A 16,036-nucleotide genomic window follows, 5' to 3' on the forward strand; every position below is an offset into this window, starting at 1 on the left:
CTATAACAAAAGCACAAGCAACCAAAGAAGAACAGATAAACTGGACTTTATTTTGTGCTTTCAAGAACACAGTCAAGAAAGTGAAAAGATAACCTACAGACTGCTGTTGTTCAGCCGCTAAGTCGTGTCTGACTCTTTGCGACCCCATGGACTACACCAGACCAGGCTCCCCTGTCCTTTACTATCTCCCAGAGTTTGCTCAAACTCACGTCCATTAAGCTGATGATGCTATCTAACCATTTTATCCTCTGCACATCAGGTGGCCAAAGTACAGATTGGAAGGCAGTATTTGCAAATCACGCATTTGATAAGGAACTTGCATCTTAAATGTATTTTAAAAAACCTCTGACAATTCATCAATAAAAGTCAATAACCCACCATAGGACCCAGCAACCCCACTCCCCTGGAAACCAAAACTGAAAAAGACACATGTATCCCATTGTTCATTGAAGCACTATTTACAATAGCTAGAACATGGAAGCAACCTAGATGTCCATCGACAAATGAATGGATAAAGAAGATGTGGTACATATACACAATGGAATATTACTCAGCCATACAAAGGAACACATTTGAGTCAGTTCTAATGAGGAGGATGAACCTAGAGTGAAGTAAGTCAGAAAGAGAAAGATAAATTCTAATATATATACGGAATCTAGTATGTGTGTGTGTGTGTGTGTGTCTATATATATATATATATATATATACGGAATCTAGAAAAATGGTACCAAAGAGTTTACTTACAGGGCAGCAATGGAGAAACAGACCTAGGGAACAGACTTATGGACATGGGGAGAGGGGAGGAGAGGGTGAGATGTATGGAGAGAGTAACATGGAAACTTACATTACCATATATAAAATAGAGCGCCAACGGGAATCTGCTGTATGTCTCAGGGGACTCTAACAGGGGCTCTGTATCAACCTAGAGGGGTGGGGTGGGGAGGGAGATGGGAGGGAGGCTCAAAAGGGAGGGGACAGATGTATACCTATGGCTGATTCATGTTGAGGTTTGACAAAAAACAACAAAATTCTGTAAAGCAATTATCGTTCAATTAAAAAATAAATAAATTTTTTAAAAAATCAATAACCAATTTTATGGGCAAAGGATCTGAACTGACATTTCCACCAAGAAGATATACAGAAGGCTAATAAACACAAGAAATGCCCAGCGTCAGCAGGCGACAGGGAGACGCACCGAAACCCGACGGCTCCGATCAGAGAGACGGGGCACGCAAGCCAGTGTTGTGGGGGTGGACGCGGGGCGGCCGCCACGGCAACCAGCCTGGGGGCTCCCGGGAGGGGCCGAGGGCTGGGCTCAGGCCCACGTGTGTGGAGGGGCCCCGCACCCGGCAGCACTCACCCTCAAGTTCTTTAGGAAAAGGTCCAGGAGGGCAGAGGGAGGGGAGGCGCTCATGGACGGCAGCATGTCAGGAGAGAGGGGAGCACAGCACTGGAGAACCCTGAGGCAGGGCTCCAGGGCCCCACACGGGAGCAGGGGGGCCGCAGGACAGTGTGCGGGTGGCCAGGGACAGCAGAGGGGGCTGCAGGCTGGACCCCCAGGGGCGAGCGGGGCGGTGAGCAGGGCACAGCCACAGCTGTCCGTCCATCAGCGCAAGCCAGGCACCTGGGACCGGAGGCAGACACGAGCTGCCCCAGCATGGGCTTCCGACCTGGGGAGGGTGGGGCCCCAGGACAGTCTTGGGCAGCAAGGCCCCCCAGCCCCAGAGCCCCAGCAGCTCTCCTGGAATCTGACGCGCTTCGGTCACATGCCATCGCCCACACAACCCTGCCCTGTGGCCTGGGCCCCTGGGTCCTTTCTCCCAGAGTGAGGCTGCCTGCCACCAGCCCCGAGCCAGGGCCCACAATGCGTCACCCACAGTCGCCCTCGGGCGTGCACATGCGGTCACAGACGAGGACCCCATGGATGTGAAAGGTGACAAAGATGCTGCCTGGGAGGGAGCGGGGCCATCAGAGTCCCCGTCACAGCTCAGGGCGCACATGAACGCGGTCGCCAGCCTGGGGCACAAGGTGTTCCCCGCCAGCAGGCCTCCTGAGGCCTCGCCCTGGGAGGCTCAGGGTCACCGCACTGGGCGCCCGGGCCCCCACAGGGCACTGGCCCTGGCTCCTCGCAATGTCTGCCGAGATGGCCCAGCCTGCGCCCAGCGGAGCAGCTACCCACACACAGCAGGCTCAGCCCGGCATCTGCACGCCCTCAGAGTCCGGGGCCCGTGGGCGTCCACAGCCGCGAGCTCAGCTGGCCTCAGTCCCCAGCTGGTCTGGACCCCGGCCGAGGCAGGCAGAAGCCCGGGGCAGGAGTCCCAGCGGCAGGCTCGGGGGCGGGGCTCACCCACCGGGGGCGGGGCTCACCCACCGGGGGCGGGCCCAGCCAGGCACATCCAGGCCGGCCCCATGCGGGGCGGCCAGAGGCTCCCTGGGCCCCAGCCCCTCGCCAGCCTCCCTCCACCGCCGGGCAACTCGGGGGGCTTCCAAGCCCAGACACCTCGTGCAGCCACCCCTGCAGGCCCCGGCGCCCTTACCTTCGCTCGGCAGCTCGGCTCCCAGGCCACAATCCTGCTTGGTCTCCCCCTTCGCCGGAACCGCCTGCGGAAGAGAAGCATTCATCAGTCACGCTCCACCAGAGCACCCCAGTCCACGGGCCTCACACCCACATGAGAACCAGCTCACCAAGGACGGTGGACCAGGCACCGCAGGCCCGTGAGGATGCCCATGACACGGGCTGCAAGGGGAGAGGCCAGTGCTCACAAGAGGCCCAGGAAACTCCACGGAAACCCTCCCACTTCCAGGCTGCATGTGTGACCTGAGCAGTGGTCTGAAACTCAGCGGTTTTCAAAGTGGGGGACCCTGGGGTCCCTGAGGGCCCCCAAGGACCTAAGACCAGCTGTTTTTTGAGTCACATGCACACACACGGGGGGCCCGGCAGCACTACCGAGTCCCGGCCCCCAGACCACAGCTGCTGGCACCGGGGTGGACAGCCGCTCCCAGCAGGCCACGGGGCGCCCCATTACAGGAGCGAGCTCAGTCCAAGGGCACAGGGGCCTGAGGCTGGCCCCATTTCTGAGTGCCTGTCCTGTGCCGGGGACGCCAGTCCAGGGGGCCGCAGTGCACGGCAGGGCCCAGGCGACAGGCCCAGGGACAGCAGTGTGACGTCCCCAGGAGCCAGCGAGCAGCAACAGACAGACGGAGGGCAACAGACAGACGGACGGCACAGAGGCTTCTGTGCTCAGAGCCGCAGGGGCCTGTTTCAGCAATGTCCTGAGAGCTGTGAGCCAGTCAGGGGTGAAGAGATACACACCTGAACTTCGGCAAGGGTGAGGGGCTGTGAGGCTGTAACAGCGGGGGCGCTGTGAGGCTGTAACAGCGGGGGGGGGGGGGGTCTGTGAGGCTGTAACAGCGGGGGGGGGGGGCTGTGAGGCTGTAACAGTGGGGGCTGTGAGGGTGGGATAGAGTAGGGGGCTGTGAGGGTCTAACTGTAACAGTGGGGGCTGTGAGGCTGTAACAGCGGGGGGGTCTGTGAGGCTGTAACAGCGGGGGGGGGGTCTGTGAGGCTGTAACAGCGGGGGGGGGCTGTGAGGCTGTAACAGCGGGGGGGGCTGTGAGGCTGTAACAGTGGGGGCTGTGAGGCTGTAACAGTGGGGGCGGGGGTCTGTGAGGCTGTAACAGCGGGGGGGGGGTCTGTGAGGCTGTAACAGTGGGGGCGGGGGTCTGTGAGGCTGTAACAGCGGGGGGGGTCTGTGAGGCTGTAACAGTGGGGGCTGTGAGGGTGGGATAGAGTAGGGGGCTGTGAGGGTCTAACTGTAACAGTGGGGGCTGTGAGGCTGTAACAGCGGGGGGGGCTGTGAGGCTGTAACAGCGGGGGGGGGGGCTGTGAGGCTGTAACAGCGGGGGGGGGCTGTGAGGCTGTAACAGCGGGGGGGGGGGCTGTGAGGCTGTAACAGCGGGGGGGGGCTGTGAGGCTGTAACAGCGGGGGGGGGCTGTGAGGCTGTAACAGCGGGGGGGGGGCTGTGAGGCTGTAACAGCGGGGGGGGGCTGTGAGGCTGTAACAGCGGGGGGGGCTGTGAGGCTGTAACAGCGGGGGGGGGGCTGTGAGGCTGTAACAGTGGGGGCTGTGAGGCTGTAACAGTGGGGGGGGCTGTGAGGCTGTAACAGCGGGGGGGGGGTCTGTGAGGCTGTAACAGTGGGGGGGGCTGTGAGGCTGTAACAGCGGGGGGGGCTGTGAGGCTGTAACAGTGGGGGCTGTGAGGCTGTAACAGTGGGGGCGGGGGTCTGTGAGGCTGTAACAGCGGGGGGGGGTCTGTGAGGCTGTAACAGTGGGGGCTGTGAGGGTGGGATAGAGTAGGGGGCTGTGAGGGTACAACAGTGGTGGCTGTGAGGGTCTAACTGTAACAGTGGGGGCTGTGAGGTTAAAAGCAGTGGTGCACAGCTGCGGGGGTCTTCTCAGCCCTCTCAATAGCCTGCATTCACCCCATTCAGGCCTGGACGACAGCATGGTTTGCTGGCACTGGCCCACCGCGCGGCCCCGCCACAGTTAGGAAGCAGGAGCGTGGCCTGGCACCAAGGAAAGCTGAGGCCCCGGCCTGCTCCCTGGAGGTGGGAGCGCGGTGACTGGCAGACCTGACACACCCTCCTCATCTCCACGAACAGCACAGGGCGGCCTCCGCTCCCCGGGCCCCTGCTCCCCGCCCTGCCCCCAGACCCTGACCCCCACCCCTTGCCCCCGCGGCCCCCGCTCCCCACCCCCCTGCCCCGCCCCCCGAGGCTGGCGCCCCGCCCCCGCCCCAGACCTGCTACGGTAGGAGGCCAGCCGCACCCCCTCAGGCGGCTGCACAAGTTCCCCGACGGCCCCCCCCCGGCACACCGCCAGCCCCCCGCCCCACCAGCACGTGCACTCAGGAAACACGCAGCCCAAACCATGACAAAACCCGAACCAAGCAGAACGCAGGCTGAGACCTGAGGCCTGCGGGCTCCCCTCCAGGCAGAGGCCAGGACAATCCCCAGATGGAGAGCTGGCGGGTGAACCCGGCCCTGCTCTGCAGGAGGAGCCTCAGCCCACCCCGGCGCGCCTGGGACACCTCCAGAGACACTCCAGCAGAGTGGGGCCCTGGGGCACCGCAGAGAATCACTCCTATGTGCTGCCTCCACAGAGTGGACGAGGCTCCCGGGAGAGAGGACCAGCTGGGGCGGCCAGGGCACAAGAGCAGCTCAGAACCTCGGGCTAACCCAAGGACGACACGCTGAAAGCTGGCGGGCCGTGTCCAAGAGTCAGGACAGACTGCCGGGATGCGACTCCTGGGCGTCATTCCTCTGAGCGTCAGAATGAGTAATGACAGGAACGATGGTGAGTAAACACCAGCACTGATGAACAAGCCAGCTCAGCCGAGTCCGACCCTGCGACCTCATGGGCTGCAGCGCGTCAGGCCTCCATGCCCATCGCCAAGCCCTAGAGCTTGCTCAGACTCGTGTCCATTGAGGGAGCAACATGAGTATCAGCTGACAATGCAACAGGGATGCACCTCCTTACCCGAGATTCCAACCACTGACGGCAGAGCACGCTGGGGGCGGAAGCTGTCACTACAACTGGTGGAGGAGCTTCACGAGAAACACGACCTTTACAGAATCTCCCAGTAATCTCCTGCAAGACTGTCCTCAAGTACTGGGGACACCTGCAGGCTCTCCTCACCCTGGGTCGTCACAGACACCCAATCCTAGGCTTCTGGAAAGCAGCGCAGACCCTTGGATAAGGACGACTGGAGAGCTGGAGACCAGAGGAGCCAGGAGGCCCCGCAAGCTCCCGGCGAGAACACAAAAGCAGCGTGGAGGGTTACCATGACAACTGCACGCACGGTGACCACGCAACGGCTGTGCGCAGTGACCAGACGCCGTGTCCAGGGGTGACCACGTGTGACCACACGATGCCGCTACACAGTGGCAGGCACTGTGTCCATGTGACAACACGACTGTACACACAGTGCCCGTGTGCCGCGTTCACCAGTAACCACGTGTGACCACAAGACTGCACGCAGTGACTGGGTGCCCCATCCACGTGTAAGCATGTGTGGCGATCCAACAACTGACTGGGGGCTGTGTCACGTGTGACCACACGTGACAAGGTGACTGAATATGCACACAATGACCAGCTTCGTGTCCACAGGTAACCACGTGTGACCACAAGATGACTGCAAGCACAGCAATGCCCAGGCACCGTGAACGTGTCCTCGTGTGACCACACGGCTGTAGACACAGTGACCGGGTGCTGGGTCCACGTGTGAATAACGTGACAGTCGTGCGCAGACCACACAGCTGCACCATCATATTCTGATGGTTATTCAAGAGGAATGTCCTTGTCTGCGGTGAGAGTCTGGACTTGACTCTGAGCACTTCAGAGGAGCACGCTGCACATATGTGCACGTAGGTGGGTTTACACGGGGCACATGTGAAGGACACAGTGGAGTGTGGTAAAGACAGACGGGCATCACGGTGCTAACCTTGCAACTTTTCTGTATGCTTGAAATTATTAAAAAATAAACTTGCAAAAAGCAGCTAGAAAGGACTTCAGACGAGCAGCAGGCCGTGTGCTGCAGGCACACAGGGCAACGCTGAGCACGAAGGGCGGAGGCGGCAGCAAGGACTCAGAGCAGGAGCGCAGGCTCTGTCCCCAGGGGCCCGGCGTGCTGGGCCACGGCTCCTGCAGCTGAGGGCGGGGCCCTGCCCCGGGGACGCCGACGTCGGTTAGGAAAATGTGGGGACCCCTGCTCCGGGGGCGGCCAAGGACGACGGGCCTGGCGCCCGATGTGGGGCCAGCAGAGGGTAGGGCCCCATGCCCCCAGGGCGGCCGGGGGTGAAGGGCCTAGCGCCCCACGCGGGGCCCACAGCCCGGGGTGCTCGGCGCTCACAGCACACCCGCGTGCATGGGGGCTCCTCCGCCTACTCAGCCTGCACCCCATGTGGACGGGGGCCTGGACTGCAGGCACACACACAGGCCCCAGCGCGTCTGAGGGACCCGTGTCCCGGAAAGCACAGGACCAAGATGCAGAGACACAGGTGAGGCAGGGACCGCAGGGGCAGCCGGCCCAGGAGCCAGGAGCCTGGGCTGCTTCCACCTCAGTCAACACAGGCGTTACAAAGTCTGCCTTTCCAGAGCTGGGACGACAAGAAGCTGGGGCGATCCTGGGCTGGGGGAGGCAGCGCCCAGTCAGGCCCCTGGGGGGAGCTGGCCTCCGGACACCCAGGACCAGCACTGAGCCTGCACACAGGTCCCGACCCGCAAGGTCTGGGCCGTGAGCAACGCTCACACAGCTCTCCCGCCTGCCCCGACGTCGGCACCTGACTTCAGGCATCACCTCCCAGGAACATCCTTGGCTGCGCCCCTCAGTAACACCACCATGAACCACCCCACCAGGCAGGGCGGGGGGCCAGCTGCCTCAGCCCAGGACCCCAAAGTCCCACTGTCCACCGAGGGCGGAGTGGGACCACGCCTCGTCTCCAACCATGGCCCCACGTGGATGGACCCCGGCACCCCTCAGCCCATCCCAGCTGCACCCCACCACCCACCACCCACACCCGTCAACCTCCCTCAAACAGGAGGCCTCAGGGGCCCAAGGCCCATCCCAGAGGTCCTTCTGGGACCTCACCCCGCGGTTTCACCGACGGTGCCAGAGCTGTGCTGTCGGCACCTAAGGAGGAGTCAGGACGGTGGCAGCGAGTGATCCTGAGTGACCGCGTTCATCCCACTGTGGTCCCACCACTGACAGCACCTCTAGGCCCCAGGTCCTCGCTGGCGAGCACCGGGCGTCTGGAGATGAACCAGAGCGGGCACAGCTGCACGGCCCAGGACTCCCACGAACTCAGCACCAACGACCCACCTCCCACGTCTGCTCACCACCACCAGCCGTCTGCTCACAAAGTTAAGGTTCATGATTCCCCCCAAAAAACGTCTGTTTTAAGAATATGATGTAACACACCTTCTAATAATGCCAGAGTGAGCCCGTTTTATCTACCTGAGGGCATTCAGGAACCACTGACACACACGACGTGCCAGGCCTGGACAAGCGCGAGTCTCAGCTACGCTCCTGTCCCCACTTGAAGCCCAAGCAGTGCTGCTGGGGGCACAGGGTGAAGGGGGGAGAGGACAGACAGGCAGGTGGGCAGGACGCGGCTACGAGGGGACGAGGGTCCGCACGGGGCTGGAGCCTGGGGTGCTGGCAGGGTCTCCAGTGAAAGACAAACTAGCTCATCAGATGACTATAAACAGACACTCCAGAGAAAATGAATACTCTCTGGACCTGAAACGTCTGCATAAGCCTCTACCTAACAAAGCCTGTTCCAAGCCTCTCCTCTAATGCCGCTGTGCCTTTAAAACTCAGGGCGGCCAGATTTGCATAAAAAGGAAGAGCAGCACTTAATCACAAGCTAGCAGAAAAGAAATTATTTCACTTCTCTCAACCTTGTCTAGCCTAGCAGGTTATCCTTTCTCCCAGATGGAAACAAAACAAAATGATGGGTTAAAACACAGTTTTGAGCTATCATCTGACTAAATTAGGACTTCTCCATTTATAATCATCTACTTGACCTAACAGAAGCAGAAGATTTTAAGAAGAGGTGGCAAGAATACACAGAAGAACTATACAAAAAAGATCTTAATGATCCAGATAACCACGAAGGCATGATCACTCACAGAGCCAGACATCCTGGAGTGCAGAGTCAAGTGGGCCTTAGGAAGAATCACTACAAACAAAGCTAGTGGAGGTGACAGAATTCCACTTAAGCTATTTCAAATCCCAAAACAGGATGCTGTGAAAGGGCTGCGCTCACTATGCCAGCAAATTTGGAAAACTCAGCACTGGCCACAGGACTAAAAAAGGTCAGTTTTCACTCCAATCCCAAAGAAAGGCAATGCCAAAGAAAGTTCAAACTACCGCACAACTGCACTCATCTCACATGCTAGCAAAGTAATGCTCAACATTCTCCAAGCGAGGTTTCAACAGTACGTGAACCTAGAACTTCCAGATGTTCAAGCTGGATTTAGAAAAGGCAGAGGAACCAGAGATCAGATTGCCAACATCCACTGGATCATCAGAAAAGCAAGACAATTCCAGAAAAACATCTATTTCTGCTTTATTGACTATGCCAAAGCCTTTGACTGTGTGGATCACAACAAACTATGGAAAATTCTTAAAGAGATGGGAATACCAGACCACCTTACCAACCTCCTGAGAAATCTGTATGCAGGTCAAGAAGCAACAGTTAGAATCAGACATGGAACAACAGACTGGTTCCAAACTGGGAAAGGAGTATGTCAAGGCTGTATAATGTCACCCTGCTGATTTAACTTATATGCAGAATATATCATGTGAAATGCCGGGCTGGATGAAGCACAAGCTAGAATCAAGACTGCTGGTAGAAATATCAATAACCTCAGATATGAAGATGACACCACCCTTATGGCAGAAAGCAAAGAGGAACTAAAGAGCCTCTTGATCAAAGTGAAAGAGGAGAGTGAAAAAGCTGGCTTAAAACTCAACATTCAAAAAACTAAGATCACAGCATCCAGTCCCATCACGTCATACAAATAGATGGGGAAACAGTGACAGGAAATAGCAACAGTGACAGACTTTACTTTCTTGGGCTCCAAAATCACTGTAGATGGTGAATGCAGCCATGAAATTAAAAGATGCTTGCTCCTTGGAAGAAAGGCTATGACCATAAAAAGCAGAAACATTACTTTGCCAACAAAAGTCCATCTAGTCAAAGCCATGGTTTTTCCAGGAGTCATGTATGGATGTGAGGTATCGTCTCTCAGTCATGTCTGACTCTTTGTGACCCCACGGACTATAGCCCACCAGGCTCCTCGGTCCATGAGTGGGTCGCCATTTCCTTCTCCATGAATGTGAGAGTTGGACCACAGAGAAAGCTGAGCACCAAAGAATTGATGCTTTTGAACTGTGGTGTTGCAGAAGACTCTTGAGAATCCCTTGGACAGCAAAGAGATCAAACCAGTCAATCCTAAAAGAGATCAACCTTGAATATTCATTGGAAGGATTGATGCTGAAGCTGAAGATACAATACTTTGGCCACCTAATGCGAAGAGCTGACTCACTGATAAAAAGAGCCTGATGCTGGGAAAGATTGAGGGCAAGAGAAGGGGTCAACACAGGATGAGATGGTTGGCTGGCATCACCGACTCAGTGGATATGAGTTTGAGCAAGCTCTGGAAGATGATGAAGGACAGGGAGGCCTGGCATGCTGCCGTCCATGGGGTCAGAAAGAGTTGGAAATGACTGAGTGACTGCACTGAACTGACTGACCTGGTTGTACACGAGTGAAACACACTCACACAGGCGAACCACCATCCAGCAGTGCAGGCTGTAACCAAGTCAACACGGCCACAGACGACAGAACCCAAAAGGCCACTCCTCTGTGCACAGAGCACAGAACCAACACGGGTGAGGGGCCGCCGGTGGCTCACTCGTTTCCCAGAGCCTGGCCTTTCTCCTGGAGGAACCTCCAATGAAATCCTCTAAAGTCTCCCTGAGGCCTTGTCACTGACAGGTCACGGCTTCCCTACAGCCTGTGACCATGGCCCCACAGGCCCGGAACCCCAGTGCCCCCACCTCGGGAGGAGAGGAGCCCCCACTGTGGACAAGCCCTCCACCCTCCTCCCCTCCATCTGCACGGCCGCACCTGCTCACCTGTCCCACCGCCACCCAAGACCCACCTGTCCAAAGAAAGAGGGGCCCTAGCTCCTTTACCTCCTCCCTGGGATACAGACACAACCCAGAGTCAAACCCACACAAACGCCGCGAACCCAGACCTGCGACCTCGTCCGCAGCATCAGACCTTCCAGTTGGCGAAAGCCACAAAATTGAGCACAGCTGAGAGTGCGCCGCGTGCAGCGGGAAGAGGCAGCCGTGTATGCTCGCTGGACACACAAGCCGCTCGGCTCTCACCCAGCGCACCGCCAAGACACGGCGGTTCCAGAGAGACAGCTCCTCCCGCGGGCTGCTCCCCGCTACCCACAGCACGCCTGCCCAGACTCCAGGAACTCTGCGAGCAGACCTCACCTCTACCTCGCAAACCCAAACTGAAAACGGGATCTTCTCAGGGCCTGGGACTTGCGGGATTCTGGGGCTTCCTTCAGTCAAAGAGCCCTTTACACACAAACTTCCAAATCAGAAGACAGCTACAGGGTGGAGGCAGTGGAGAGCCTGAGTGGGGCCTGGGGTCAAGGGCGGGGTGGAGTGGCTACACCAAGGACACCGCGTTCACAGAAGCAGGGTCTCCGGAGCCCTGAGACGCAGCCCTCTGTCCACCACCAGAGCCCCTGACTCCACACCGAGCATGCTCCCTCGGGGCCACGGGAGAGCAGGCGGGCCCCAGCCTCATCCTCGGTCAAGCACTGCAGGCTCAGCCCTGCGCCTGGCCCTCACACAGTGACCTGCCTCTTCTGACAGTAAAACTGGAGCTGGCACCCATGATGCCTGAACTGCCCTAATAAGAGCCCCTCCACCAGCCTATCCAGACCCTCATTCAACCTCCTCACGCCTCCAGCACAACCCCTATCAGACCTGGCTGAAAGGCACCGGGGAGGGGGACGAAGTCCGCCCAGGAGGGACCAGCGCAGGCCGGGAGCAGCAGCACGCCGGTGGGGAAGGGCGCAGCCACCCCACAAACGCCTGCCCCGCGCTGGGCCTGACATCCTCTCCCAGGAGACCACACTCTACCCTTCGGAACATCCGGGTCACATCCGATCGAAGGCCCTGATGTGGCTGGAGAAAAAAGACCAAAAACTCTGTGAAGTTTCCTACTTAAATGCCAACGGACAGATTCCGACATACACAATCATTTTCAGTCACTAAGTCATGTCCAACTCTTTGCAACCCCATGGCCCACAGCACACCAGGCTTCCCTGTCCTTCACTATCTCCCAGGGTTTGCTCAAGCTCATGTCCACTGAGTCTGTGATGCCATCCAGCCATCTCATCCTCTGTCGCCCTCTTCTCCTCCTGCCCTCAATCTTTCCCAACATCAGGGTCTTTTCCAGTGAGTCAGCTCTTCACATCAGGTGGCCAAAGTATGGGAGCTTCAGCTTCAGCATCAGCATCAGTCTTTCCAATGAATATTCAGGACTGATCTCCTTTAGGATGGACTGGTTGGATCTCCTTGGAACTCTCAAGAGTCTTCTCCAATACCACAGATCGAAAGCATCAATTTTTCGGCGCTCAGCCTTCTTTATGGTCCAACTCTCACACCCATACACAACCACTGGTAAAACCAAACCCTAAGGGAAAGAAGCATCCCAGGAGGTGAGGAGAATCCAGTCCCAGGCCCGACGTGGGAAGCCAAGGGCAGGTCCAGCCACCAGGGCAGCAGGCGCTACCAGCTACCCAACACTGGGACGTCCAGCGATGTCTGAAGGTTGGGTAAATAATGAGTCGAGTTTCAGCATTAGAAAGTGTGTCCGAACTTCAAACGTAACTAGGCACCCTGTATCCTTACTTCCTGAACCTGGTAACCCTCCACTGAGTCTGTGAGAATCAGCAAGAGGCAGAAGGACCCTGGGTTTCTGATATTCTGAGATGGTGATTTACATTTTCAAAAGACAATATTCTCTTGCCCTATGAAATCATACTCCTAAAACAAAGAGAAATATTAATCAAATAATTTCTTCATAAGAGAACAGAACACAGAAGAAAATAAAATTCAGAGGAAAAAAACAAAGGAATCATGAAATCCTAGCCTAAGGTCTTCGGGTGTCCTTACGTTAATACAAAGGGCAGGCCCAGTCCGAGGCCTCTGCCCAGGGTTCACCCAGCGGGGCTTCTCCTCCCCGAGAGCCCTGCAGGCGCCAACGCCGGCTGGGCTGCGGACACCAGACGGGCTTTCAAAGCCGGACGCGTCTTTAATCCAAGAAAATTCCGGGATATAGAGTGCTACCCGCCCATCCGCACCCCCTAATTTTAAACTATTTACCACATATCAATTTCACAAGCCAATTACCAAGACAGTGGGGAAAGAAAGAATGAATCCTTTCAACATCTCACATATATTTTTTCCCCTCCTTTGTCTGTTTCTCCCCTTGACAGAAAAATAGGAGAGTTCCGAAATTTGGAAAACACAATACCCAAAGTGGCGCATACAATGCATTTCAGTGACTCTGAAACAGACGGGCTCCTCCTCATCTGCGGCTCCCCTCAGGCGGCCTCTCTGCAGAGAGCCGCTGGCCGCTGGCCCGGCTGTGAGTCTTCACCCAACCTCCGCACCCCGCAAGGCCACCGACCCAGGCCCTTCCCCAGGCCAACGCTTCGGACTGAGCAGAAGCCCCGGCAAGTGCAGACTGGGCGGGGATGCTGATCTGAACCAATCAACCATAAAGTGACATTCCGACAAGACTGGAGGGAAATCGTAAAATGGTTAGATGATGCGAATTACTGGAGTTTTGTTAGGTCTCAGACGGTAAAGAATCTGCCTGCAGCGCGCGAGATCCAGGTGTGATCCCGGGTGGGGAGGAGGGCACGGCGGCCCACTCCAGTGTTCTTGCCTGGAGGATCCCATGGAGAGAGGAGCCTGGCAGGATACAGCCCATGGGGCCGCAAAGAGTCGGACACGACCGACCAACACTTTAATGTTCTTTCACTAAATGACATGCAGTTATGTTTAAAATGTCTGCACTTAAAAAAAAAAAACCACGCTCCAAGTACAGAGGTGGAAATTTCATGACCCCTAACGCACGGTGCCAAGACCTGCGCAGTCGCAGAAAGCGAGGGACACACGGGCTGCGTCTGTCAGAGGTGGGAACTCACTCTTCACGGGAGTCTGGGGGCAACAGGACAGACCCACATGGCAATGGAAGCACACGGGAACCCTTGCAAGGTCCAGACGCCCCGGGACCCGGCCCCACCCCGGCCCTGGGCCATGGGATCACCTACACCCTCCACCAGCCCCGGGAGACTGAGGAACGCCTGAAGCTGGGGGACACGACCATGCCCGACGGACCCCAGCCAGTTTCACTGTTTAACACATACAGTGCATCACAGACACATCTGCAGTCTGCTGTGAGCCAGTCACCCCCACATCCAGCCGTCCAAAGGGAGGCCCCGCCACAGCCCGGCCCCAAGCCATGGTGGCCCAGGCAGCCACCGCTGTCTCCGCAGCTCCGCCTCTCCCAAGCCTCACAACAGCAGCAGCGCTTCTCTGTTGAAGCCCGTCACCGCCGCCCTCCCACCCCGGCTGGCCCAATTTCTGCAGACGTGGGCAGGCCGGAGCCAGGCCCTACCCAGCCCGCCGAGCCCACCGACTCGCAAACTTCAGATTCCCAGAGTCTGCACACCTGTGTCCGCTTCGGAACGCCGCCTGGCCCCGTCCACACACACCCAGTCCCTCTGCAGCCAGCTCCTTCCCAAGTGCCTCGGCCGCCACGAGGGCCGGACGGCACCACCAGCCGGCAGCCACCCCCGGCGCAGGGGGAGTCCAGGCTCGCGGCGCACACACCTCGGAGCAACCTCGCCCTGGCGCACAACTCAAGTCTGAGGTCGCAACTGAGACCCAACGCCACCAGACAGGTAGGTGCTCTAAACAGGAATCTCGGTCAGGCCGCACGCCTGCGCACCATCCCCACGCACAGGAGACACTGCTCCCTTCCTGTTTTAGCCCCTGAAGCCACTAGTAGCAGGAACCGTCTATTAACTCCTTTTCTCACTCCAGTCTCGCCCCTCTTCAAACTACTCGCCGCCCCTCTTAACATCTACTCTGCAGTTCAAACGTCATCTTCTAAAACTGTGACTGTCCTCTATCTTCTCAAAACACCCGGTGCTCCCACCGCGCAGAGCTCAGGCTCACATCGGACAGCACGGAAACCCCAAAGCAGCCGCTGGCCAGCTCCAGGCCCAGCCCAGCTGTGTGCTTCCAGCAGCCAAGAGCGGCTTCCGCATGTGTAACGCATGAAAATAAGAAAGCACATGTATCAGAAGCCATGAGGCGCACGCACAGGTGGCCTTGCCAGAAGTTTGCTGACCCCTAATCCAGCCCAACAATTTTCAGGTCCAAATCAGCCTGCCAAACACCCTGAGGTGCCAACCTACGGCATCAAGCTACTCAGCGCTCCCAGGCCAGAGCCTTGGTCTTGGGCTGCATGTCCTTCGCTCAACTTTCACCCTGAAGGTCCAGCTCTGCACTGAGCCCCACAAGGAACCACAACTCTGCCAACCTCGCTGGACAGGGAAACCCCGGGAAACACGGTGGACGTGCTCCCCCAGGTAAGCCCTAGCACCCAGCCTAAGGCTGCCCCAGGATACATGTTCCATGACACCTGTCCCAAGACTGTTGATGAACACACTTCAAGGGATGATGGACTACAAAATGCAGGCCTGTAACATCAAGAGGTAAGTCATGCAATAACAAAAGGACCGCACAAAGGAGAGCCCACCATACCACACAGACCTGCACTTGCTCTTTAAGACGAGACAGAAAAACAAAGGGACAAAGGAGGTGCTCTGGAATGGGGGCAGGGAGCATTCTGGGCTCTCCGCCAAGGACGACAGTGCGTCTGGTGCAATGGGGGGACTGGACTCAAGACACTGGTGAGCAGTGAGGGGACTGGACCAGAGGGCTGGGAAGGTACCACACCACCACACGCTCTCTGACTGATGCCTGTCAAGAATGCAGTCCTGCCTGGAGTCAGAAGACACTCAGAAGCTGCTTCCTAAACCGGCTCTGTAGAGAGACGGCACACACAGAGCCCGTCCAGCCCGGCTCTGCTGCCTCCAGGGCCTGCGCCTCCGCTCCAGGCCGGGCACTGAGTCCTCAGAGGGAGGACCAGCACTCCAGGAACTCTCCCATCGGGTACCCCCTCTGTGACCACTGCTTCTTGCAGACCAGGGAAGGTCTCACGCTGGACCGACGGCACCAACTGCAGGCGCCGGGAAAAGTCACCAGGGACCCGTGTCGGACCGGGCCCCACGGTTCTCGCAGGCACCAGCTGGGCAGCGCCGCCTCACTCAAGAGCTGCTCCTTCCCGAGGGCA

The 16,036-nt window shown here is 57.9% G+C and overlaps 1 protein-coding gene across 1 annotated transcript in view; it reads right to left on the minus strand.

Annotated features, from left to right (window-relative positions):
* Positions 1-16,036, minus strand: part of LOC136162964 (histone-lysine N-methyltransferase EHMT1-like) — a 57,684-nt gene that overhangs the window by 13,742 nt on the left and 27,906 nt on the right. The window contains exon 2 of the mRNA XM_065927384.1: positions 2,538-2,601. Coding sequence (XP_065783456.1) covers positions 2,538-2,601 — 64 coding nt within the window. The remainder of the gene's footprint in view (positions 1-2,537; positions 2,602-16,036) is intronic.

This window comes from Muntiacus reevesi, chromosome 3, assembly GCF_963930625.1.
Source record: "Muntiacus reevesi chromosome 3, mMunRee1.1, whole genome shotgun sequence".
NCBI classification, from domain to species: domain Eukaryota; kingdom Metazoa; phylum Chordata; class Mammalia; order Artiodactyla; family Cervidae; genus Muntiacus; species Muntiacus reevesi.